The sequence below is a fragment of the Pristiophorus japonicus genome, chromosome 8, assembly GCF_044704955.1.
Source record: "Pristiophorus japonicus isolate sPriJap1 chromosome 8, sPriJap1.hap1, whole genome shotgun sequence".
Taxonomy (NCBI): Eukaryota; Metazoa; Chordata; class Chondrichthyes; family Pristiophoridae; genus Pristiophorus; species Pristiophorus japonicus.
In genome coordinates, this window is record NC_091984.1 from 183420428 (window position 1) to 183446186 (window position 25759).

General features: G+C 47.3%; 1 protein-coding gene across 4 annotated transcripts in view; it reads right to left on the bottom strand.

Moving 5' to 3' along the window:
• The window catches only part of LOC139268862 (solute carrier family 2, facilitated glucose transporter member 11-like), a 54446-nt gene that overhangs the window by 10075 nt on the left and 18612 nt on the right, over positions 1–25759 (bottom strand). For 2 of the 4 annotated variants that reach the window (XM_070887649.1, XM_070887650.1), the window contains exons 4-9: positions 23774–23898; positions 19303–19432; positions 17630–17778; positions 14615–14802; positions 13779–13889; positions 3123–3224 (exon numbers count right to left, since the gene is read on the bottom strand). In XM_070887649.1, the coding sequence (XP_070743750.1) occupies positions 3123–3224; positions 13779–13889; positions 14615–14802; positions 17630–17778; positions 19303–19432; positions 23774–23898 (805 nt within the window). Of the gene's footprint in view, positions 1–3122; positions 3225–13778; positions 13890–14614; positions 14803–14873; positions 15024–17629; positions 17779–19302; positions 19433–23773; positions 23899–25759 lie in introns of all 4 variants that reach the window. The other 2 variants (XM_070887651.1, XM_070887653.1) reach the window with 2 other exon arrangements.

A 25759-nucleotide genomic window follows, 5' to 3' on the forward strand; every position in this document is an offset into this window, starting at 1 on the left:
TTCATGCGGACAATTCCAGGGCGTCCATCGTGTGCCACGATGAACGTGCTATTGAAGCGACTTGGGAATTACTGCCCCATCACCACGAGCTAGGCAGCCATCGTTCCAAACGGAAAATTCATCGCAAAGTCTATGGAAGGTTTTCAGCTTTTATGAAATTTCCTTGGGCAACTCAGTGTGGAGGAAGTGGCACATGTGCTGGAGCGTAGCATCACTCTGTGATTCGGTTTGAGTTTGTCGCTGGAGACAAAGTATCTGATGGACTGAGTGATGATCGACGTGACATGTGTCATCATCTGTGAACAAGACAGCACCAGAGTCCGAAGCAGGTGTCGAGCGGCTGAGCATGTCAGCTACGTGGTTGCGACTGCCAGCGATGTACTGTACATCAAAGTTATACTGATGAAGGCGATCTGACCATCGGCTGATTCATAGTGGTCTGTGCCCAGATCCAGTTGTAGCGAGTAGCGTAGTCAGTACTTGATGATCCGTATGGAGGGTACACTTTCTGCCATAGAGGTAGATGTGCCAGCGTTCACATGTGTTGATGCAAGCGAGTGCTTCGCATTCCCCTGTAGAGTATTTATGTTCTGCAGATGAGAGCGTGCGAGAGGCTAAGGCTACTGGGTGTTCCAGGCCGTCAATCCATTGAGAGCACAGCACCCATGCGGTGCCTGATGCATCTGTGGTGATGTGCGTAGTGGTATTTGGATCAAAGTGCGCAAGAATAGGAGGGGATGTGATTTTCTCCTTAAGCGTGGTGAATGCCTGAACCTGGGAATCTGTCTATTCCCAAGGGATGTCCTTGCGTAGCAACGTGCGAAGTGGTTCGGCAATGTGTGCGTAGTGCGGGACGAACTTCAGATAGAAGCTGCAAGTGCCGAGGAATGATGTAAGTTCTTTGACGTTGGTAGCTTCTGCATTCGCTGGATCGTGTCGATGTTGTCAAGCGTTACCTTGTGCTGTGACTCTGTAGCCCAGAAAGTTTATTCTCCAGCAGCGAACGTACACTTATCGGCATTAAGTGTAAGGTTATATGTAGCAAGTCTAGCCATAACTGCGTGAAGTCGCTGGTCATGTTCTTCCATTGTCCGTCCATGGATGACGATATCATCAAGCAGATTGAGGGCTCCCTCTATGCCTGCTTGCATAGTAGTGACAATCTTCTGAAATGCACCTGGTGCAGAAGATAGTGCGTAGGGCGTGGGTTGATACTGATGCAGACCATCATGCGCCGTGAGTGCTGTGAGCGGTTTGCTGTCCTCCGCTAGGGGTATTTGCAGGTAACTGCGGCGCATGTCGAGTTTCGTAAAAACTATTGAGCCATGGAATTCTGAAGATAGTTCGTCGATGGTAGGAAGAGGGTACTTGTCGGGGCTGAATGCCTTGTTAACCTCTTTCAGTTCGATGCATAGGCGGATCTCCCCATTTTTACACCCAGCAATGACTAAGTTCAAGATCCAGGGTGAGGAGTCGATGCTCTCAATGATTCTCTGAGATTCGAGTCACGTTAATTCTGCGGATACTTGGTCGCGAACCGCGAATGGGAGACGGCGAAGTCGCTGTGTAACCGGTTTTAATTTGAATCATTATTGTTAAAAAGTACATTTGTTTAATTTGTCGGTTTTAAAGGGGGCACTTAATTTTTTGTTTTACTAAAATAGTTGTAACTTAACTGTGTCCTATATAACAACTCCCCAAAATGGTGTCCCAAAACCAGCATGTTTACAGCAGTATGTGAATAGCTCCCTCAGGGTCCTAATGCCTGTCTAGTGAGGGTTCGTGTAACAAACAAATAGAATATGAACACAAGGACTTAGCACTCTTCCTCTTACCACTTCCTAGTTACAGCTAACTATCAGTGTCAGCGAGGATCAGTTGGTAGCATTAATCTCTGCCTCAGAAGGTTGTGCTTCAAGCACCGCTTCAGGGCAGGAATTACTGAGGGAGTGCTTAAATATCACTCTTAGTACAACAATCCAAGAGTCCATTAAGATAGATTTTGAACCTGCCGCCCGGGCGTTAAATTGACGTTGTGGTTCGGCTACCCATTATTATACATGTTTACCATCCTTTGAGTAAAAGACTTTTTAATCCAAGTTCCCAAGAAATTGATTAGGCCCTCTGATTGTACTCATGAACTCACTCTCCTACTGACTGGCAATAAATAGAAAGAAAGACTCCCATTTATATAGCGCCTTTCACGAACTCAGGACGTACCAAAGCACTTTAGAGCCAATGAAGTAATTTTGAAATGTAGTCACTGTTGTAATGTAGAAATAGTCCTATAACTAACATTACACCCCTTCAACTTCCAGGCAATGTGTCCAGGCTCTCTTTTGAGCACCTCCTTCTCTGTCACTTAGTTCTGCATAGACAACGAACAGGGTCTTATAAGGGGTGGAGCTTCAGCCTGCCTCTCATGAGATCGATGACACAGAATAGACACAGAATTCTCACAGCCTGGGCTTGGGATATACACATCGTGGATCATCAACCAGGATATCTAGAAGGAAGAGATGTGCTGGCACCATGGATGGTGGGAGTGTGGTCCACACTGGGGGTTTGGGATTGGGATCTGGCCTGGACCACCAACAAAGAGGTATTTTTGTAGTTTCTCCCTTGGCAAGAGGACTGGTGGGGAAAGAGTGGCATGTTTCTTGGATGCTAACCCCCCCACCATAATAGCCAGCAATGCCCAAATCTTGTGGTCTCCTGGGGCAGGTGTGTGTCTGAGATGCAGCTGTTGTGACACATGTGCACAATGGTCCCATGTTATTTGGGTACCCTCCACATCACCCCACATACTCTGGAGGGCACCAGAAGACACAATCTCAACTAAGTGAGCGTACCGTGGCCCATGGAACATCTGTCTATACAAATACAACAGGAGATTAGGGCAACTCTCTGCTGCCTCTTTGCATACTCTCAAAAATATTACTCCCCTCCATTGAAAGTCCTGACACGAATATTGCTTCCACAATCTTGAAAGGTTTACAATAAGCCCACCGAATACAAAGACCATAGATGTACATGTTCCTGGATGTGGGAATTACATCTTGAAAATGCACTCATTCCAACCTGACTCCTTTTTTTACTGTGAGAAAGAGGCTGCAACTCACCTGGAGAGTCAATGAGATGGTGAACAATATTCCACAAACAACCATCGAACTGTAACCTCCCAAAAGCAGCATTCTACGCCCAATCCGCTCAACAAACAGGTTCTAATGGAGAAAATCACTGTTAGGACACGTTGATTAATCACCTCTCATTCTACAGCCTATCCCAATGAAAGCAATAAACATTCCCGGGTCTGCTACAGCACATTGCAAATGTGTCAGAAACTCCTACATTGTCCAGACAATAGCAGAGCACAGAGCTCAGCATAAACCCCATCTCATGCTGCAGCCCAGCTTCGATTCTGAAGCTTAGTGTGATTTACAATTTTGTTTGATCTTCTTCAGCCTGTCCAATCTGGACAATCTACTCAACATTTAGTGACATCCTGCCTCCAACTCCTTGGCTGACATAATGATGTCAATAGTCTGCAGGTTGTGTGTTATCCTGTATGTACCCAGTGTAAGAATATAGAAATGTTTTTATATTATTATTTTAAATACAGAACAAAGTTAGAGCAGCTAATGTAGACAGAATTGGTTTAAACTGTGTGCTCACAAATCCTATTTTTCTCCACAATGACACGGGAGAATGACATTGGAGAAAGATGAATTTCAGGGCCAAAGACATTGTGCTATAAAGATAAGCACATGTAGATTATTAAATAAATAAGCTAATTGGCATTAATGAAATAATATGGAGCTAAAAGGGTTGTTAGGTTAAAACACATATATAGGCTTTCAAAAAAACAGGCTATTGATCACAGCAAGTGCAAATGAAGGAAATTCCTGCAGTGTAAGTGAAGAAATGGGTTCCTTTTACTATAGAGATTTCAAGAGCTAAGCCATCAAAGACTTGGATTTATATTGTGCCTTTCATGACCATTGGACAACTCAAAGCGCTTTACAGCCAATGAAGTACAATCACTGTTGTAATGTGGGAAACATGGCAGCCAATCTGCGTGCAGTAAGCTCGCACAAACAGCTATGTAATAACCACTAGATAATCTATTTTTGTTATGTTGATTGAGGAATAAATATTCACTAGGACAACGGGGATAACTTTGCTGCTCTTCTTCGAAATAGTGCCATGGAATCTTTTACATCCAGCTCAGAGTGAGTGGGACTTGAACCCACAACCTTCTGACTCAGAGGTGAGTGTGTTACCCACTGAGCCACAGCTGACACGCCAAGTGGAGGAATGGGTTCCTTTTACTATAGAGATTGCAAGTGCTATAGGCATCAAAACTTGTACAATAAAGGCTATAATTCGGGAAGAGCAAAGATAGGAAGCAATGGTACAATGTAACTGGATGTAAGGCCAACCCAGAATTGTCCAGTAATCTGTGCAAAGATCTAAGCATCATAAAACACACAATAAAATTGAATTCACTCAAGAACTAGACAATGAAAGAAATGGTATAAGAAATACAACGTTTCACTCAGTAGGAACTTTTGACTCCCTTCAAGGTAAGGTATCGTGAACAGGCTTGGATAAGCCACGCCCATGATTGCCACAAAGTTCTCTACAGGTAGGTTTTGGACATAAAGCTAATGTGTATAGCTCGTTATGAAATTTTAAGATGAATGTTTTGAAATTATAATAAATAACAATTATCAGACATGTCCCTGGCCACTGACTCCGCCCCTCTCCCTAACATCTGCCTGATGCTGAATCACACTGTTCGCAGTCTTAGTGTCATATTTGACTCTGATACGAGCTTCCAACCACATATCCGCGGCATAACTAAGACTGTCTATTTAAACTTCCGTAACATCACCCATCTCTGCCCTTGCCTCAGCTCATCTGCTGCTGAAACCCTCATCTGTGCCTTTGTTAACTCGAGACTTGACTATTCCAACGCATTCCTGGCTGGCGTCCCACTATGATGAGCAGTGGCAGACATTTAAGGAGATATTTCATAACTCGCAACAAAAATATATCCCAACGAGAAAGACTGTAAGAAAAGGGATAACCATCCATGGCTAACTAAGGAAATAATGGATGGTATCAAATTGAAAACAAGAGCATACAATGTGGCCAAGACCAGTGGGAGGCCAGAAGATTGGGACATTTTTAAAGCCAGCAAAGAACGACTAAAAAAAATGATAGAGAGGGAAGATAGATTACGAAAGTAAAGTAGCATGAAATATAAAAACAGATACTAAGAGTTTCTACAGGTACATAAAAAAGAAAAGAGTGGCTAAAATCCCCTGGAGGATGAGACTGGGGAATTAATAATGGGGAACAGGGAAATAGCAGAGACGTTGAGCAAATATTTTGTATCGGTCTTCATGGTAGAAGACACTAAAAACATCCCAATAATGGATAATCAAGTGGCTATAGGGAAGGAGGAACTTAATACAATCACTATCACTAATGAAGTAGTACTCGGTAAAATAATATGATGAAAGGCGGACAAGTCCCCTGGACCTGATGGCTTACATTCTAGGGTCTTGAGAGGGGTGGTTGTAGAGATAGTGGATGCATCGGTTGTAATCTACCAAAATTCCCTGGATTCTGGGGAGGTCCCAGCGGAATGGAAAATCGCAAATGTAACGCCCCTGTTTAAAAAAGGAAGCAGACAAAAAGCTGGAAATTATAGACCAGTTAGCCTCCTAACATCTATCGTTGGAAAAATGCTGGAGTCCATTATTCATCATCATAGGCATCGAGGAAGACATGCTTCCACTCTTAAAATGAGTCCTTAGGTGGCTGAACAGTCCAATACGAGAGCCACAGTCCCTGTCACAGATGGGACAGATAGTCGTTGAGTGAAAGGGTGGGTGGGACAGGTTTGCCGCATGCTCTTTCTGCTGCCTGCGCTTGATTTCTGCATGTTCTCGGCGATGAGACTCGAGGTGCTCAGCGCCCTCCCGGATGCACTTCCTCCACTTAGGGCGGTCTTTGGCCAGGGACTCCCAGGTGTCAGTGGGGATGTTGCACTTTATCAGGGAGGCTTTGAGGATGTCCTTGTAACGTTTCCTCTGCCCACCTTTCGCTCATTTGCCATGAAGGAGTTCTGAGTAGAGCGCTTGCTTCGGGAGTGTGGGCCTGCCCAGCGGAGCTGATCAAGTGTGGTCCATGCTTCAATGCTGGGGATGTTGGCCTGGTCGAGGACGCTAACGTTGGTGTGTCTGTCCTCCCAGGGGATTTGTAGGATCTTGCGGAGACATCGTTGGTGGTATTTCTCCAGCGACTTGAGGTGTCTACTGTATATGGTCCATGTCTCTGAGCCATACAGGAGGGCGGGTATTACTCTAGCCATGTAGACCATGAGCTTGGTGGCAGATTTGAGGGCCTGGTCTTCAAACACTCTTTTCCTCAGGTGGCTGAAGGCTGCACTGGCGCACTGGAGGCGGTGTTGAATCTTGTCGTCAGTGTCTGCTCTTGTTGAAAAGAGGCTCCCGAGGTATGGGAAATGGTCCACATTGTCCAGGGGCATGCCGTGGATCTTCATGACTGGGGGACAATGCTATGCGGTGAGGACAGGCTGGTGGAGGACCTTTGTCTTACTGATGTTTAGCGTATGGCCCATGCTTTCGTACGCCTCAGTAAATACGTCGATTATGTCCTGGAGTTCAGCCTCTGTATGTGCGCAGATGCAGGCATCCTCCTCCATTTCAGATGCCCCCAAAAGTTCGCCACTATCCTCCGCCTGCTTCACGATGACATGCAGGCCGTGATCCTTATCAACGGATCCATTACAGACCCAATCCAGGTCCGGACCGGCATCAAACAGGGCTGCGTCATCACCTTAATCCTCTTCTCAATCTTCCTCGCTGTCATGCTCCACCTCAGTCAACAAGCTCCCCGCTAGAGTGGAACAAAAGTACAGAACCTGTGGGAACCTGTTCAACCTTCGTCATCTCCAGGCCAGGTCCAAGATCACCCCAGATACTGTGAGCTCAAAGTAAAGTGTGACCGTAGTCTTTTATTGTAGGTCTCCAGCGTGCCTCTTCTGCCTGTGAGGCCTCCTTAAGTACAGGTGCTCCCAAGGGATTGTGGAATCCCTTGGGACTCCAGGGGATGAGCCCTCTGGTGGATAAAGGTATTTATAGGTTTACATACATAACAACACCCGCCTCCCCCCCCCCCCCCAAAAGTCAATAGTGTAACTATTTACAAATTGAATCGATCTGGGGCCTTTCCCTCGTTGATCATCTCGGTGCAAATACTGGTTTTGATGAGTTGTTTGTTGGGCCCTCGCTGGGCTGCTGTGCAGCTGGCCTTGCTGGGCTGCCTGGTGTGGTGAGTCCCGCTGGGCTGCTGCGGGTGATGGGTTCTGCTTCGTGATCAACCGCTGGGTCGGTTGCCACTGTGTATGTTGGAGGGTCAAAAAAGATAGGGTCTATTGTGGGTTGCTCTGGATAGTCCATGAATCTGAGTTTGGTTTGGTCCAAGTGCTTCCTGTAGATGAGTCCATTAGAAAGTTTGACCCGAAACACCCCACTCCCCTCTTTGTCCACGACAGTGCCGGGAAGCCACTTGGGACCTTGTCCATAGTTCAACACAAATACAGGATCATTAATCCCAATTTCGCGTGACACATTTGCGCGATCATGATATGTACTTTGTTGAAGCCGTCTGCTCTCTACCTGTTCATGTAGATCAGGGTAGACTAACGAGAGCCTTGTCTTAAGTGCCCTTTTCATGAGTTCAGCGGGTGGAATCCGAGTGGGGTCTCGTGCAGTAACTAAGCAGGACTCTGGATAAGCGAGTCTGCAGTGAGCCTTCAGTTACCCTCTTCAAGCTCTGTTTGATAGTTTTTACTGCTCTCTCTGCCTGACCATTGGATGCTGGTTTGAACGGGGCAGATGTGACATGTTTGATCCCATTGCGGGTCATGAACTCTTTGAACTCGGCACTGGAGAAACACGGCCCGTTGTCACTCACAAGGACATCAGGCAGGCCGTGCGTGGCAAACATGGCCCGCAGGCTTTCAGTGGTGGCAGCGGACGTGCTTGCCGACATTATCTCACATTCCATCCATTTGGAGTACACATCTACAACCACTAGGAACATTTTTCCCCAAGTACGGGCCTGCATAGTTGACATGGACCCTAGACCACGGTTTGGCGGGCCAAGACCATAAACTTAGTGGCACCTCCCTGGGTGCATTGCTTAACTGTGAGCATGTATTACATTTGTGCACGCAGCTCTCCAAGTCTGCATCGATACCGGGCCACCACACGTGGGATATGGCTATCGTTTTCATCATTACAATGCCTGGGTGGGTACTGTGGAGATCACTAATGAAAGTGTCCCTGCTCTTTTTTGGTACCACTACCCGATTACCTCACAGAAGGCAGTCTGCCTGTATAGACATTTCATCTTTGCGCCGCTGGTATGGCTTTATTTCTTCCTGCATTTCTAACGGGACACTGGACCAGCTCCCGTGAAGCACACAGATTTTTACTAAGGACAGTAAGGGGTCCTGGCTCGTCCAGGTTCTAATCTGTCGGGCGGTTACAGATGATTGCTCATTCTTGAATGCTTCCATTACCATAACTAAATCTGCATGCTGTGCCATTTCCACCCCTGTGTTGGGCAATGGCAGCCTACTGAGAGCATCGGCGCAGTTTTCTGTGCCTGGCCTATGGCAGATGGCGTAATTGTATGCGGACTGAATAACGTGAATGCCCATCTTTGGATGTGGGCCGATGCATTCGTATTTATCCCCTTACTTTCAGAAAAGAGGGATATCAGTGGCTGATGGTCGGTTTCCAATTCAAATTTGAGCCCAAACAGATATTGATGCATTTTTTTTACCCCATAAACACACGCTAACGCTTCTTTTTCAATCATGCTGTAGGCTCTCTCAGCCTTAGGCAGACTCTGGATGCATAAGCAACCGGTTGCAATTTCCCAAATTCATTTGCTTGTTGCAATACACATCCGACCCCGTATGACGACGCATCGCATGCGAGTACCAAATGCTTACATGGATCATACAACACAAGCAATTTGTGTGAGCATAACAGTTTTCTAGCTTTTACAAAGGCATTTTCTTGGCTTTTACCCCACACCCGTTCGTCTCCTTTACGCAGTAAGGCGTGCAGTGGTTCTAACAGTGTACTGAGACCCGGTAAGAAGTTACCAAAGAAGTTCAGGAGTCCAGGAATGACCGCAGCTCCATCACGTTCTGTGGTCTCGGTGCGTTCTCGAATGCGTGTCTCTGTCTTCGAATCGGTGGGCCTGATGCCGTCAGCTGCTATTCTTCTCCCCAGGAACTCCACTTCAGGCGCCAGGAAAACGCACTTCTAGCGGTTTAACCCGAGTCCCACGTGATTGAGCCGACTAAGAACCTCCTCCAGGTTCTGCAGGTGCTCGACGGTATCGTGGCCTGTAACCAAGATGTCATCCTGGAAGACCATGGTGCGCGGGACCGACTTCAGTAAGCTTTCCATGTTTTTCTGGAATATCGTCGCAGCTGATCGAATCCCAAACGGGCATCTGTTGTAAATGAAGAGACCTTTGTGCGTGTTGATGCAGGTGAGGCCTTTCGATGATTCCTCCAGCTCCTGCGTCATGTAGGCCGAGGTCAAGTCCAGCTTCGTGAACTTGTTTCTTCCCGCCAGCGTCGCAAGTAGGTCATCTGCCTTTGATCCTGCAGGGAGAAACGATTGATAGTTACTTTGTAATCATCACAGATTCTGACGGTGCCGTCTCCCTTGAGGACTGGAACAATCGGACTGGCCCACTCGTTGAATTCGATCGGTGAAATGATGCCCTCTCGTTGCAGATGGTCCAGCTCGATCTCCATGTAGGTACTGCTCTCACCTTGTGATGAATGGGTTGCGCCCCCGGAATTAGCTGGATCTGCACTTTTGCTCCTTGGAACGTCCCGATGCCTGGTTCGAACAGCGAGGGGAACTTGTTTAGGACCTGGGCAAACGGACGTCGTCCCAGTTCCAGCGTATCTTCCCCAGCCAGCTCCTGCCGCGCAGCGTGGGGCCATCGCCCGGTACCACCCAGAGTGGTAACTTGTGCACCGCTCCATCGTAGGAGACCTTTACGGTAGCACTGCCGATTACGGGAATCAGATCCTTTGTATAAGTTCTCAGTTTAGTGCGAATGGGAGTCAGGACTGGCCTTGAGGCCTTGCTGCACCACAATTTATCAAAAGTTTTTTTGCACATAATGGACTGGCTCATGTCCGTGTCTAGCTCCATTGACACCAGGAGTCCATTTAATTCAACCTTCAGCATTATCGGGGGATACTTTGTGGTAAATGTGTTCACCCCAAATACCTCTGCCTTCTCGGTCTGAGGCTCTGGTTCGTCATGATCCGCCGTGGCTCTGTGCCCCTTTGCAACATGGTGGTTTGCAGGATTAGCAGGGTTTGCAGCTCACCTGCACATATGTTGGAGGTATCCCATTGTTCCACAGCCCTTGCAAACATATCCTTTGAATCGGCATGAATGGAAACGATGATCACCCCCGCAGCACCAATAAGGTGTTAGTGGCCTAGCATTCATCACCCTTGATGGTGGACTCTGAGACATCTGCGGACGTGCAGCTGCAGGCATGTGAGGCCTGCCCTGTATGTTACGATTCGAAAACAACATTACTTTGTTCACAGTACTTGTAGCAGCACTCGTGTGCTGAGAGTTTTGCTTGGTATTGTCACTGGTGGCGATGAACACCTGGGCTATCGCTATGGCTTTACACAAGGTTGGGGTCTCTACAGTCAAAAGTTTGCAAAGTATTACTTCATGGCCAATGCCAAGTACAAAGAAGTCCCTGAGCATCTGCTCCAAATATCCTTCAAATTCGCAATGTCCTGCAAGGCGTCTTAGCTCGGTGACACAGTTCGCCACTTCCTGGCTTTCAGACCTCTTGTATGTGTAGAACCGGTGCCTCACCATCAGAATGCTTTACTTCGGGTGGAGATGCTCCCAGACCAGTGTGCACAAATCATCATAGGATTTCCCTGTGGGTTTAGCTGGAGCAAGCAAACTTTTCTTGAGGCCATACGTTGGTGCCCTGCAAATGTTGAGGAGAATCGCCCTTCGTTTGGCAGCATTCGCTTCTCCTTCCAGCTCGTTGGCCACGAAGTCTTGGTCGAGTCGCTCCACGAAGGTTTCCCAATCATCTCCCTCCGAAAATTTCTCCAGGATGGCCGTTGTTCTCTGCATCTTTGCAGTGGGGTTCGTCATCTGTATCTCATCGCCAGTTGTAATGTATTGAATAAAGAGTCAGACTAGATACTGTGAGCTCAAAGTAAAGTGTGACCTTAGTCTTTTATTGCAGGTCTCCAGAGTGCCTCTCCAGCCTGTGAGGCTTCCTTTAGTACAGGTGCTCCCAAGGGATTGTGGGATCCCTTGGGACTCCAGGGGATGAGCCCTCTGGTGGATAAAAAGGTATTTACATTTTTACATATATAACAGAGTCCATCATTAAGGAAGCAGTAGCGGGATATTTGGAAAAGCTTAATTCAATCAAGCAGAGTTAGCATGGTTTTATGAAAGGGAAATCATGTTTGACAAATTCGCTGGAGTTCTTTGAGAATGTACTGAGCAGGGTGGACAAGGGGGAACCAATGGATGTGGTGTATTTGGATTTCCAGAAGGCATTCGATAAAGTGCCACATAAAAGGTTACTGCACAAGATAAAAGTTCACAGGATTGGGGATAATAGAATAGCATGGATAGAGGAATGGCTAACTAACAGAAAACAGAGAATTGGGATAAATGGGTCATTTTCCAGTTGGCAAACAGTGACTAGTGGGGTGCCGCAGGGATCGGTTCTGGGTCCTCAACTATTTACAATCTATATTAATGACTTGGATGAAGGGACCGAGTGTAATGCAGCCAAGTTTGCTGATGATACAAAGATGGGAAAGTAAATTGTGAGAACGACACACAAAATCTGCAAAGGGATATAGATAGGCTAAGTGAGTGGGCAAAAATTTGGCAGATGGCATATAATGCGGCAAAATGTGAGGTTAATCACTTTGGCAGAAAAAATAGAAAAGCAAATTATAATTTAAATGGAGAAAAATTGCAAAGTGCAGCAGTACAGAGGGACCTGGGGGTCCTTGTGCATGAAACACAAAAAGTTAGTATGAAGGTACAGTAAGTAATCAAGAAGGCAAATGAAATGTTGGTATTTATTGCAAGGGGGATAGAGTATAAAAGCAGAGTAGTCCTGCTACAACTGTACAGGGTATTGGTGAGGCCACACCTAGAGTACTGCGTACAGTTTTGGTCTCCGTATTTAAGGAAGGATATACTTGCATTGGAGGCTGTTCAGAGAAGGTTCACTAGGTTGATTCTGGAGATGAGGGGGTTGACTTATGAAGATAGGTTGAGTAGGTTGGACCTATACTCATTGGAGGTGAATTTATCAAAACATATAAGATAATGAGGGGGCTCGACAAGGTGGATGCAGAGAGGATATTTCCACTCATAGGGGAAACTAAAACTAGGGGACATAGTCTCAGAATAAGGGGCCGCCCATTTAAAACTGAGATGAGGAGGAATTTCTTCTCTGAGGGTTGTAAATCTATGGAATTCTCTGCCCCAGAGAGCTGTGGAGGCTGGGTCATTGAATATATTTAAGGCGGAGACAGACAGATTTTTGAGCAATAAGGGAATAAAGGGGTTATGGGGAGTGGGCAGGGAAGTGGAGCTGAATCCATGATCAGATCAGCCATGTTCTTATTAAATGGCGGAGCAGGCTCGAGAGGCCACATGGCCTACTCCTGCTTCTTATGTTCTACCCTACGTAAATTTGAGGTCATTCAAAACTCAGCTGCCCGTGCGCTAACTCACACCACGTCTCGCTCACCCATCACCCCTGTGCTCGCTGACCTACATTGACTCCAGTTAAGCAACGCCACGATTTCAAAATTCTCATCCTTGTTTTCGAATATCTCCATGGCCTTGCCCCTCCCTAACACTGTAATCTCCTCTAGTCCACAACCTCCTGAAATATCTGCGCTCCTCTAATTCTGCTCTCTTCCACATCCCTGATTATAATTGCTCAACCATTGGTAGCTGTGTCTTCAGTTGCCTAGGCCCTAAGCTCTGGTATTCCTTCCATAAACCTCCCCACCTCGCTATCTCTCTTTCCTCCTTTAAGAAGCTTCTTAAAACCAAGCTTTTGGTCATCTGCCCTAATTTCTCCTTAAGTGGCTCGATATTGAATTTTTTGTCTTCTAATACTCCTGTGAAGCACTTTAATGTTTTACTACATTAAAGGCGCAATATAATTATAAGTTATATTAGTGTCTCCAGCTTTACAAATCTGTTAAAAGGTTGAGGAAGGAATTATCCAACAGCCAAGTTGTGTGTTATCCTGTATGTACATAGACTGTGCGTTATACTGTATGTATCCAGATTGTGCATTATCCTTCAGATAACATCCTTCAGCCTGTGCATAACATGCTTCAGGCTGTGCATTATCCTTTTTGACACTGAAAAGGGGAGGGTAACTGAGTAATTTTAAGTTGTTACTAGATATATTGACTAATCATGAGCCAAAAAGAAAGATGGTCAGACAGTCTGACACTGGAGCAGTCCTGCTCTCCTGTGATTCATGTGGGAAAAGAAGGGAGTTAGGATAAACTGCATAATAATCAAGTAAATATAACAAATAAATCACGAGAGAAATTGTTTGACGGTGAAACAAAGGAGAATTAAAACAGTACGTACACTTGTTAATGCAGTGATGAACTCACTGCACCCAGTTCCAATAGTGGCATACTGAATCTTTTCATTGGGAATTCCTGCAGTACGAAACACATACACAGCGTAGGAATATGTCTGGTGGGAAAAAAGGCATTAAACTTTGAGTCCAACAAAATATCTGCAGGATCTGTCAATACACTGGGCATGTAGCATATATAAATAATACATATACAATTCAGAGTCTACCTAGAAACTACACAAGTGTCCGTTAATCCACAGGGACATTACTTTATTCTATCAGAGTATACAGGGTCTGCTATTTCTTGCAATTAGTGGCCATCCCGTGGCATTGCTCACAGTGAGACTTAATAAACTTAAACTTAAAGCCAGTTCACAGATGCTGCTCAGGTACACAGCAGTCGGGTTTTCTTTGAAGGTGATGGCGGGGGGTGGGGAGGGGGGGCATGACTTGGCAGTGGAGGAAAGGCTGGGGATGAGAGCAGCAAGAGGTGACAGGGGGATAAAGTCATGAACATTTGGAACAGGGAAGACTTTTATAGATAGATTGCTATACAGACAGGATCTGCCTTCATGTGACCTGCAATGTATTATAAAATATTCACAGGGGGCATCTAGTATTTCCTGCTATCCTGTGTGCAGCACCTGGCTGTTATCCTGACCACACTGCTCGACTGGTCTGGTGCCTGATGATAGCCACAAGGCTAAAAGCACAACACAGCCTTTCGGCTACCAGCTCAAGATCGCCAACTGAGGGCCGAATCACCACCCACTCTGCTCAAGGTTTACACCAGTGGGGTTTATTCTTAATTTTTCAGAGCTAGATTTCCAGCTAGACTCACGGCATCGTTCCCACATAACTGTATGGCACTGCCCAGCACGAAGGTGATGATCAGCTGCCATTGGACGGAGACATCTCGGAACAGGTCCCACAGTCTCTTTGCCCTTTGACCTTTGACTGCAGTTTGCTCCTTCAGCATTTCATCTATTTCGGCAGTGAGGTCGACCTCCCCACGTAATCTCCTTAACGCTGTGGAAATGGAAAGGGCGATTATAGTGGTAACCAGAGGGCCAATCAGACCATACTAATCCTTTCCTCACCAGCTCTGGAAGTTGTCTGTATTATCGTATCCTCTTCAGAAGTTCCAGTCGGATAGCCTCTCTTTGATGGCTCCAGATCAACAGTAAAAGGATTTGGAAAGAAGCAGGTTGATGAGACAGTAACTGGAGCCGGGCAGGATTTACATAACTCTGTTCAATTCATAAAGCTGTTAACCAGAGACAATCTGAACAATCATGCAGCATATTTGTATTTGAATTGAGTGACTTGGTTCCTCCCTCAAGCAAAGCCGCCCAGCAAGCAACTGAACTATTGTTGCAACGTTGTATCGGATTAAACGCGGTTATGGTTTCTGTGAGTAAAGCTGTTTTTTAATAACTCCTTCATAAAATTAAACAATTCAATATCAAGCTTAATCTTAGATAAAAATCCTTCAGTTTTCTTACAGTCCCCATCAGCTGATTTCCCCTCCCATTTTTTTTATGGGACTAGCAGATATCCTCACACAGATTTGGAGGTTATACCACATCAAGAGGGATGGGAAAGAAGAGCACATTTCCCCTGAAAGAATTTGGAGAGAAGAACACAAGAGATGCATTCGGAGCCAATGAAGTGAATAATTTTTTTTTAAACTGATTTCTGGAAAACATATATCACATTACCCATTGTAGGTAGGTACTTAAAGAAATAAAGGGGCCTAAATTGCCCCCTCCTTAAGAACATAAAAAATAGGAGCAGGAATAGGCCATTTGGCCCCTTGAGCCTGCTCTGCCATTTAATGGCTAATCTGATCTTGGGCTCAGCTCCACTTCACTGCCCGCTCCCCATAACCCTTCACTCCCTTATCATTCAAAAATCTGTCTATCGCCACCTTAAATATATTCAATGACCCAGACTCCACAGTTCTCTGGGGCAGCGAATTCCACAAATTTACGACCCTCTGAGAGAAGAAATTCCTCCTTATCTCAGTTCTAAATAGGCAACCCCTTATTCTTAAACTATGACCCCTAGATCTAGATTCCCTCAAGTGGAAACATCCTCGCTGCATCTACTTTGTAGAGCCCTCTCAGTATGTTATATGTTTCAATAAGATCACCTCTCATTCTTCTAAATTCCAAGAAATTATGGCGGGGTGGGATTCGAACCCACGTCTCCGAAGAAACTGAAGCCTAATTCCAGGACATTAGACCGCTCGGCTACGCGAAGAGTTGGTAATGGGGAGGTGAGGCCTTTCCAACCGGGGGCAGGCGGATGGGCCGACCCATCAGAAATTGCCCCTGGGGTTTCTGCCCTGCCCACTGTGCCCGTCCTGTCGGGCATACGCCAACCCTTTGTCGCCCAGCGGCAACCACTTTCTGCCTCTTGAGTGCCGGACCGCTGGCCCGGCCAAAGCCCTCCCTGATGGCCCAGTGTGCGCCACTAAAGTGGCTGCAGAGCTCGTGGCAGCTCTCCCCTTTAACTGAAGGCGAGGGAAGTTGCTACGCGTCAGCGCGGTGCTAATGACACCTTCCACTCCGCTCCCAACCCACTTCTGTCCCTCAGCCGCCCAAAACACCGCCCCAACGAAATCACAGAGGAAACAAGCACAATCCCTCTATTCTCCAACCCAGGGATTGGGGCGGAGAATAATTATTTAATTCAAATTATCCGCCCTGTTTGGGGCAGAGGGAAATTTCGGCCCCAAAGGTGTTCTCTTCAGAAACTATGGCTATAAAACTAAATAACTCTTTGCAAATATGATGAGGAAAGAATGGTTTCTGGAGGAAAAGAGCAGCTCAGAATGTTACCAAGTGACTCACCAACAAGTGGTTGCAGAATGCCAGGGATGGTCACAACCCAAGAATGAATTAAAACCAACATCTGATCTCAGCAGGGGGAGGGGGGTTGGGTGGGGGGCTCTATAATTGGGCTCAGTGCAACTAGGCTAGGGAGAAGAAAAAATAATTAGCCAGGGTACCCTCTGCTGGAAATGTGTGGATGTCAAGTGGGGACATGATCTGCCTCAATACTGCGTGCATATTTACAAAAGTATATACTTGCTTTGGAGGCAGTTCAGAGAAGGTTCACTAGGTTGATTCCAGAGATGAGGGGGTTGACTTATGAGGAAAGGTTGAGTAGGTTGGGCATCTACTCATTGGGATTCAGAAGAATAAGGGGTGATCTTATCGAAACGTATAAGATTATGAGGGGGCTTGACAAGGTGGATGCAGAGAGGATGTTTCCACTGATAGGGGAGACTAGAACTAGAGGGCATAATCTTAGAATAAGGGGCCGCCCATTTAAAATTGAGATGAGAAATTTCTTCTCTCAGAGGGTTGTAAATCTATGGAATTTGCTGCCTCAGAGAGCTGTGGAAGCTGGGACATTGAATAAATTTCAGACAGAAATAGAGTTTCTTAAATGATAAGGAAATATGGGATTATGGAGAACGGGCAGGGAAGTGGACCTGAGTCCATGATCAGATCAGCCATGATCGTATTGAATGGCGGAGCAGGCTCGAGGGGCCGTATGGCCTACTCCTGCTCCTATTTCTTATGTTCTTATAACCAAACAGCCCGCTGACACCTACTCGCAAGGCCCGTATTTGAAGAATAGCAGGTCAGCGAGGGCTGTAGGCACCTGTGAATCCACACTGCAGTTCTTCAGTAGTGGAGCAGAGAAAAGGAAATAGTTTTGTGTTTTATTATAGTGCAAGGCCTGCCTCTGTAACCACTGGGGGAATTTCCATTCCCGCTTTCTCCAAGATTCCCCCAGCCAATGGAACAAAATATTTATTCTCCCTCTCTCAACCACTTACCCTTTATGCACAAGTCCTTGTTCTCCCTGTCAATCAGCAGGTATCTGGGACTCTCTGGGCACCACGGCAGAGTGATGAGCTGGATCAGAGCCGGCACTGCACAGGACGCCAGCAGTAGAGGCCACAATTCTTCACTGCCCAAAATCTCTCTGCAAGTAATATCATGAAATAGCATCACTTCCTTATGAATACACCTTGTTCGACCAACACAGTCCAATATAGTTGCACTATGCACAAAGGATCAGTGGTGAGTGGAGGTCTGTGATTGGAATAATGGCCCTGCCAGTGATGCCCACATCCCAAAGAATTATTTCAAAAATTATGCTGAAGTAGAATGTATATATGGACCGAATATTTCTCAGTTATTAACTGATATTTATTGCTAGATATATTTGCAGTAAAATTTGCACATTGGCAATTATTATCTACACTAACCTAGTATGCTACCTGCTCCTGTTGACCTTTCCTTAAATGTGTGGCACTCCTTCATTCATCACCCTGCCCGTGTCAGAGGAGTCAGAGGTGAAAATGGGATCTTGACTGGGAAGTGGAAAGGTCACAGGATCGGTGCCCAGCTCCAGAGCCCCTGAGCATCACACACACAGTCTCTGCAGACCATCCGGGGGAAGAGTATTGGGATGTTTTCCTACGTTAATGCCACCATATAAATGCTTCTACATTGCTGTTGTCGAGGCAGATAACTGCTCACGGCCACATTTGGTGCAAATATCCAAGAAGGATTTGACGCAATGGAGTGTTACCTGGAGTGGGGGATGGCACTATAAACATCTGCCACCGAGGATATTGTGACCATTGGGGTCCATTTGGCGGAACGATGGAAGACAATTCCGAAAGCTACAGAGCAACATCTTTCAGTGTCTGCAGTATCAATCTGATACCACGAAGCCTGCTGGTCAATGGGCACTCAGATCCAGGACTCAGCACCTGTAGCGTAACTAGAGTCTTCCTTCATGATGACATCCTATCTCTCTGGTGACAGCCCATGTGACCTCATCAATTGGCTGGTAATTTAGGTGTGAAGATGCAGGAGCAAACTGCCCATGCACCTGCACTGGTGACACAGCATATGGAAGAGTCCTCCCGGGACTGAGATGGGAACCACCAGGGGGTGGGGAGGTGCGCAGCCAAGCACCACTGTTATCCCTATCCCTCAGGTAGCACATCTGGGCCACACCAAGTTAAGCTTAGATCAACAACGAGAGGTACCTGGGTTAGGTAAAATAGTAATATGATGTGTATGTGTACAGTAAAACCACCTTGTGATAAGAAGTGTTCTGAAATAAATGTGTGGGGGGGGGGGGCGAGGTGCCTCAAGGGGGGCGGCGAGGTCAGGTAGGGGGCTGGAGGTGGGGCAGGGGTGTGATACCCATGAATGGGCACTTGGGGGGGCAGACCCAGGGTGGGTGAGATTTGGGGGCGGGCCCAGGGATGTGGGCCACATGGCAAATGGGCCCAGGATGGAGCCCAAGGGAGTGGGGCCCAGGAGGCGGGCCCACCTTCCGCAAGTACACCGTTCTACAAAAATAAAAATCAGAATTTCAGGCCCTGTATCTTTATGCAGTATTTTGACAGAAACACATACCACACACACCTAGCAGTGTAAAACTGCACTACATGCAGTTATTGTAAAATAAGTTAATCTTAGGACTTACCTAAGTCCGATGGTCTGTCCCACCACTAATCCAGCTGCAGTGAAGGGAGCAAATGACAAGGCCACTAGGCCTCGGATCTTCTTAGGTGCACACTCTCCGAGATACATGGGGTTAATGTTTATTCCCACACCTCCAAGCAAAATGAAAACTGAGTTACATGAGCCACAGTTAAAGATAGACATTCCTGTCCACTTTTATTTCTAGTTTACGCTTACTGAATATTCGCAACACTGCGCCAATTTACTCAATTGGTAAATTTTGTTTCAAGGTATTTTATGATGCACTTGTATTTTGCTTGGATATTAGTTGTATAGAATCATTGGCGGCAAAATTGCGCCTTTTTATTGCCCTGGTAGCATCCCTGAGGGGTACTAACAGGACATAATGGCAATTTCGTCTGGGGGAGGGGGCGCTACCAGCTCGCGGAGAATTGTCGCGGAACTTTGGAGGGCACTGTCCTGGCAGTGCTGCGCCCCGCGGTTAGCCCCCGGGCCGGCGCGCAACTGCCGATGTCATCTTCGCCATGCATGGCGATTCCGCGCCGACTCCTTTCTGCCAATTGGGGGTAATTGCCCCACGGGCCATGTGGCTGGCACGGGCGGATGTCAACTGCAGCTTTGCGGGTCGTGAAGTTGGCGGACATCTGCCTGGGACATTATTTAAAGGGGAGGCCTTTAGCGCCATCTTTATTTGTTTGGCCAACTTTTGGGTCGCACCGAAAATGGCGGCCCTAGTGACGGTCACCAAAGGGCTATGCAGAGTGCACAGCGGCCCTCCCCTTAAAGGAAAGGGAGGAGCATTGTGGCGTGTCAGCGCTGGCCTGCTCCACTTAGCGCTGGACTCAGCGCCGCACCACTGCCACTGGAGCGCCCCTCAAAGGAAGCAGAGCACCTGAGACAGCGCTCCACTTCCTTTGAGGGGCGTACAGCCCCATTCCGCTTCGGCGACGGGACTTCCGGGCCAGGCGCAGGAAGTCCCGGCCTTGGAAGGTTACCGGCCCAATCGGGGCGAGGAGCAATTTCGCCCCCATAGAATCTTACAGCATGGAAGGAGGCAATTTGGACCATTGTACCTGTGGAGGTTATTTGAAAGAGCTATATAATTAGTCCCACTGCCCTGCTCTTTCCCCTTCACCCTGCAAATCTTTCCCTTCAAATATTTATCCCTTTTGAAAGTTGCTTCCACCACCCTTTCACGCAGTGCATTCCAGATCATAACAACATTATATAAACTAATTTTTTTTTCTTTTCACCTCAGTTTCTACACATGCCCACCCTTTTGTACCTCACCCAAGTAGTTAGTCTTCGTCCGTGAGCCTAGAGACTGAAGGTTAGAAATTCATCTACTCACCACCACTCTAGTGCCATGAAATGGCAATGGAATGGCAGTGGCTGCTCTTTTGCCAGTTGATGGAGAGTCCTGCGGTGGCTGCCATAATTCTTTTCCCCATTGCGCTGCAGGTAATTGGCAACGCCCTACAAAATAAAGAGCAGCGTGGTGACGTCAATCGGCATGCAACGCTGACTTTACGTCACCAACGTGAATTCAGCGCTGGGTCCTAAGCACGCGTGGTGACGTCAATCGGCATGCAAGCAGGCTGACAATGGCTATGTCTGCAGTTCTTAAAGGGACACACACATCATTCAAGTCAGTTTGTATTTAAGGGTTTGGATTCGGTTTTTTTAAATTTTATTGACGTGGTGGCTTGTTGCAATAGATGTGAAAAGCTTTTTTAAGTGTGCAAGGAGTGCTGCTGGATGCTTGCAAGGGTTTGGATGGCAAATGAAGGCCTTTGAGAAGCTAGAAAATGCTGCGAATACTCATGCAACGTCTGTGGGGAGAAAAACAGAGTTCATGTCTCAAGTTGACATGCTGCCTGACCAACTGAGTATTCCCAGAATTTTAAATCGTCATTTCACATGTATAGCATTCGCTTGCAGAGGGAAGAGGAAGACGCAGAGGAGGAATTAGATGGAAGGATGCAATCCACACAGCCTGTTTGAGGCCGGGATATCAGGGATGGAATCATTCACCTGCGGTCCCACTGGCTGGGCAGGCTGCCTCTTCTTATTGGCCCACTGACTGGGCAAGCTGCCTCTTCTTATTGGCCCACTGGCTGGGCAGGCTGCCTCTTCTTGTTGGCCCACTGACTGGGCAGCTGCCTCTTCTTGTTGGCCCACTGACTGGGCAGGCTGCCTCTTCTTATTGGCCCACTGACTGGGCAGGTTGCCTCTTCTTATTGGCCCACTGGCTGGGCAAGCTGCCTCTTCTTGTTGGCCCACTGGCTGGGCAAGCTGCCTCTTCTTGTTGGCCCACTGACTGGGCAGCTGCCTCTTCTTGTTGGCCCACTGGCTGGGCAGGCTGCCTCTTCTTGTTGGCCCACTGGCTGGGCAGGCTGCCTCTTCTTGTTGGCCCACTGGCTGGGCAGGCTGCATTTTTTGGGTGTGTGAAATGAGGAAGGCACAAGAGTAGAGTTGTGGTGATGGAAGGGTGGGAAAGCAAGAGGTGCATGCCAGAAGGAGCATAACGTATGAGGATACTTGCATCTTGTATCCTTTCAGCCTTGCAGCAGGCCAAGGGCTCAACCATGCCCCTGCCAAGAATGGCCTGCACCGTGGGGGTGAGGTATATCGCGCGGGGGAATATAACGGGCAGGGTGTGTATCAGGCGGGGCGTGTATAGGGCGGGGTGTGTATCACGCGGGTGATATAATGGGCGGGGTATCGGGCGGGGCGTGTATCGGGCGGGGGATATAATGGGCGGGGGATATAATGGGCGGGGCGTGTATCGGGCGGGGCGTGTATCGGGCGGGGCGTGTATCGGGCGGGGGATATAATGGGCGGAAGATGCATCGGGCGGGGGATATAACAGGCAGGGTGTGTATCGGGCGGGGGATATAACGGACGGGGTGTGTATCGGGTAGGGGATATAACGGGTAGGGGATATAACTGGCGGGGGTTGTATTGGGCGGGGGATATTACGGGCAGGGGATATTACGGGCAGGGGATATTACGGGCAGGGGATATTACGGGCAGGGGATATTACGGGCAGGGGATATTACGGGCAGGGGATATTACGGGCAGGGGATATTACGGGCAGGGGATATTACGGGCAGGGGATATTACGGGCAGGGGATATTACGGGCGGGGGATATTACGGGCGGGGGATATTACGGGCGGGGGATATTACGGGCGGGGGATATTACGGGCGGGGGATATTACGGGCGGGGGATATTACGGGCGGGGGATATTACGGGCGGGGGATATTACGGGCGGGGGATATTACGGGCGGGGGATATTACGGGCGGGGGATATTACGGGCGGGGGGTGTATCGGGCAGGGGATATAACAGGCGGCAGGTATAACGGATGGGGTGTGTATCGGACGGGGGATATAACGGGTGGGGGCTGTATCGGGCAGGGGCTGTATCGGGTGGGGGATATAATGGGTGGGGGTTTATCGGGTGGGGGATATAATGGGTGGGGGTGTATCGATTGGGGGATATAACGGGCGGGGGTGTATCGGGCGGGGGGATATAACAGGCGGGGTGTGTATTGGGTGAGGTGTGTATCGGGTGGGGGATATAAAGGGCGGGGGATATATCGATTGGGGGATATAACGGGCGGGGGATATAATGGGCGGGGGACCTAAGGGGCGGGGGATGTAACTGGCAGGGAATATAACGGGCGGGGAATATAACGGGCGGGGAATATAACGGGCGGGGGATGTAATGTGCGGGGGTTTATCGGGCGGGGGATATAACGTGCAGGGGGTGTATCGATTGGGGGATATAACGGGCAGGGGGATATAACGGGCGGGGGTGTATCGGGCGGGGGATATAATGGGCGGGGAATATAACGGGCGGGGAATATAACGGGCGGGGAATATAACGGGCGGGGGATGTAATGGGTGGGGTATATATCGGGCGGAGAGTATAACGGGCAGGTTGTTTATTGGGCAACCAACACAATACCTTCCATTTGTTCTACCACCCGAAGCCCATTTGTCAGCTATGGCTCAGTTGGTAGCACATCGCCTCCGAGTCTGAAGACTTGTGGGCAGGGACTTGAACACATATAAAAAAATCTAGGCTGACACTCCAATGCAGTGCTGCACTGTCGGAGATGCTGCCTTTTAGATGAGACGTTAAACCGAGGCCCTGTCTGCTCTCTCAGTTGGTAAAAGATCCCATGGCACCATTTCAAAGGAGAGCAGGGGAGTTACCCCCAGTGTCCTGGTCAATATTTATCCCTCAATCAACATAACAAAAACAGATTATCTGGTCATGATCACATTGCTGTTTGTGAGAGCTTGCTGTGTGCTAAATTGGCTGCCGCTGCGGTGACTACACTCCAAAAGTACTTCATTGGCTGTAAAGCATTTGAATTGTCCGGTGGTCGTGAAAGGCGCTATATAAATGGAAGTCTTTCTTTTCTTTCATTTCTACCGCGTAATTTGTTCGAAAAATGTACCTGAGTTTATTCCAGAAAAGAATCTCCCAATTATGATCATCTCGAAGGATTCGGCTGTTCTGCTCAGCCCCATTAGCAAAGCACCAACCAGTACAAAAATGTTGCTTAGCAACAGCGAATTCCTCCTGAGAGGAAAAAAAAGTAATGAATGTCAATCAGTAAAATGCGATGGAAGCACCTTTATCTAATCACAATGGCAGCAAGTTCCCATTCACATCAGTGGAATTGATCTCTTCATATCTGCTTACAATTCCTCTCCCCCACAAACTCTGTTCCCTTGCCGTCGACTCCATCTCTCTCCCAGGCAACTGTCTGAGGCTGAACCAGACTGTTCACAACCTTGGTTTCACCCCGTGATGAGCCTTCAATCACATATCCACACCATCGCTAAGACCACTTATTTTCACCTCTGGAACATCGCCTGACTCCATCCCTGCCTCAGCTTACCTGCCGCTGAAACCCTCATCCATGCCTTTATTACCTCTAAACATGATTATTCCAATGCACTCCTGGCTAGTCTAACCAACGTAAACTTGAGGTTATCCGAAACTATGCCACCCTTTTCCTAACTCACACCAAGTCCTATTCACCCATCACCGCTGTACTCGCTGACCTACGTTGGCTCCTGGTTAAGCAACGCCTTGATTATAAAATTCTCATCCTTGTTTCCAAATCCCTCCATGGCCTCACCCCTCCCTATCTCTGTAATCTCTTACAGCCCCGCAACAATCCAAGATATCTACGCTCCTCTAATTCTGACCTCTTGAGAACCTCCGATTTCAATCACTCCACCATGGGTGGCTGTGCCTTCAGATGCCAAGGTCCTAAGCTCTGGAATACCCTCCCTAAACCTCTCCACCTCTCCTTACTCCTTTAAGACGCTCCTTTAAACCTATCTCTTTGATCAAGCTTTTGGTCATCTGCCCTCATATCTTCTTATGTGGCTTGATGTCAAATTTTGTTTTATAACACTCCTGTGAAGCGTTTTGGGATGTTTCATTATGTTCAAGGTGCTATACAAATACAAGTTGTTGTTGTAATGAGTGAATGTACCAGCAGCCTCAGTGCAGACATTTATATTCAAGAGAAGTAGAAAGGCAGTGTACTGGGACTTACAGGTTTCTCCATTTAAAATGTGGAGATTAGAAGCAGTTTATTCTCAGGGCCGGCTCGGGGATGAGTCAATAACAGTTTAATGGGAAATCCATGATCATTGCAAGTAGATCATTTTCTTCTTTGACAAGCTGGATTTGCTCTGTACCTTAACTGACTGAATAAACTGTTGCCTGGGTACAAGGTAGTCACAGCGCTGCAATGCCACACAAGAGTTTTAATAACATCAGAGACAAGGGGAGAAAAGGCAAGAGTGATTTACATAGGATATACAGCACATAAACAGGCCATTCGGCCCCACCAGTCCATGCTGGCATTTATGCTCCACTCGAATCTCCTCCTGTCTTTCTTCATCTAACTCTGTCAGCATGACCCTCTATTCTTTTCTCCCTCATATGCTTACCTAGCCTCCTCTTAAATACATCTATATTATTCACTTCAACCGCTCCCTGTGGTAGCAAGTTCCACATTCTCTCCACTCTCCTGAATTCTCCATTTGATTTCTTGGTGACTATCTTATATTGATGGTCTCTAGTTTTGCTCTTCCCCACAAGTGGAAACACTGTATCTAATCTGTGAATATTTTCCTAATTTAAAAATCTCTATTAGGTCACCCCTCAGCCTTCCTTTCCTGATAGATATACCCTCGCATTTCTGGTATCATCCTTATAAATCTTTTTTGCACCTTCTCCAGTGCCTCTATATCCTTTTTATAATATGGCGATCAGAATTGTACACAGTACTCCAAGTGTAGTCTATCAATACAGGTTTAGCAAACTTCTCTACTTTTCAATTCAGTCCCTCTAGAAATAAACCCTAGTGCTTGGTTTGCTTTTTTTATGGCCTTGTTAACCTGTGTCACTACTTTCAGTA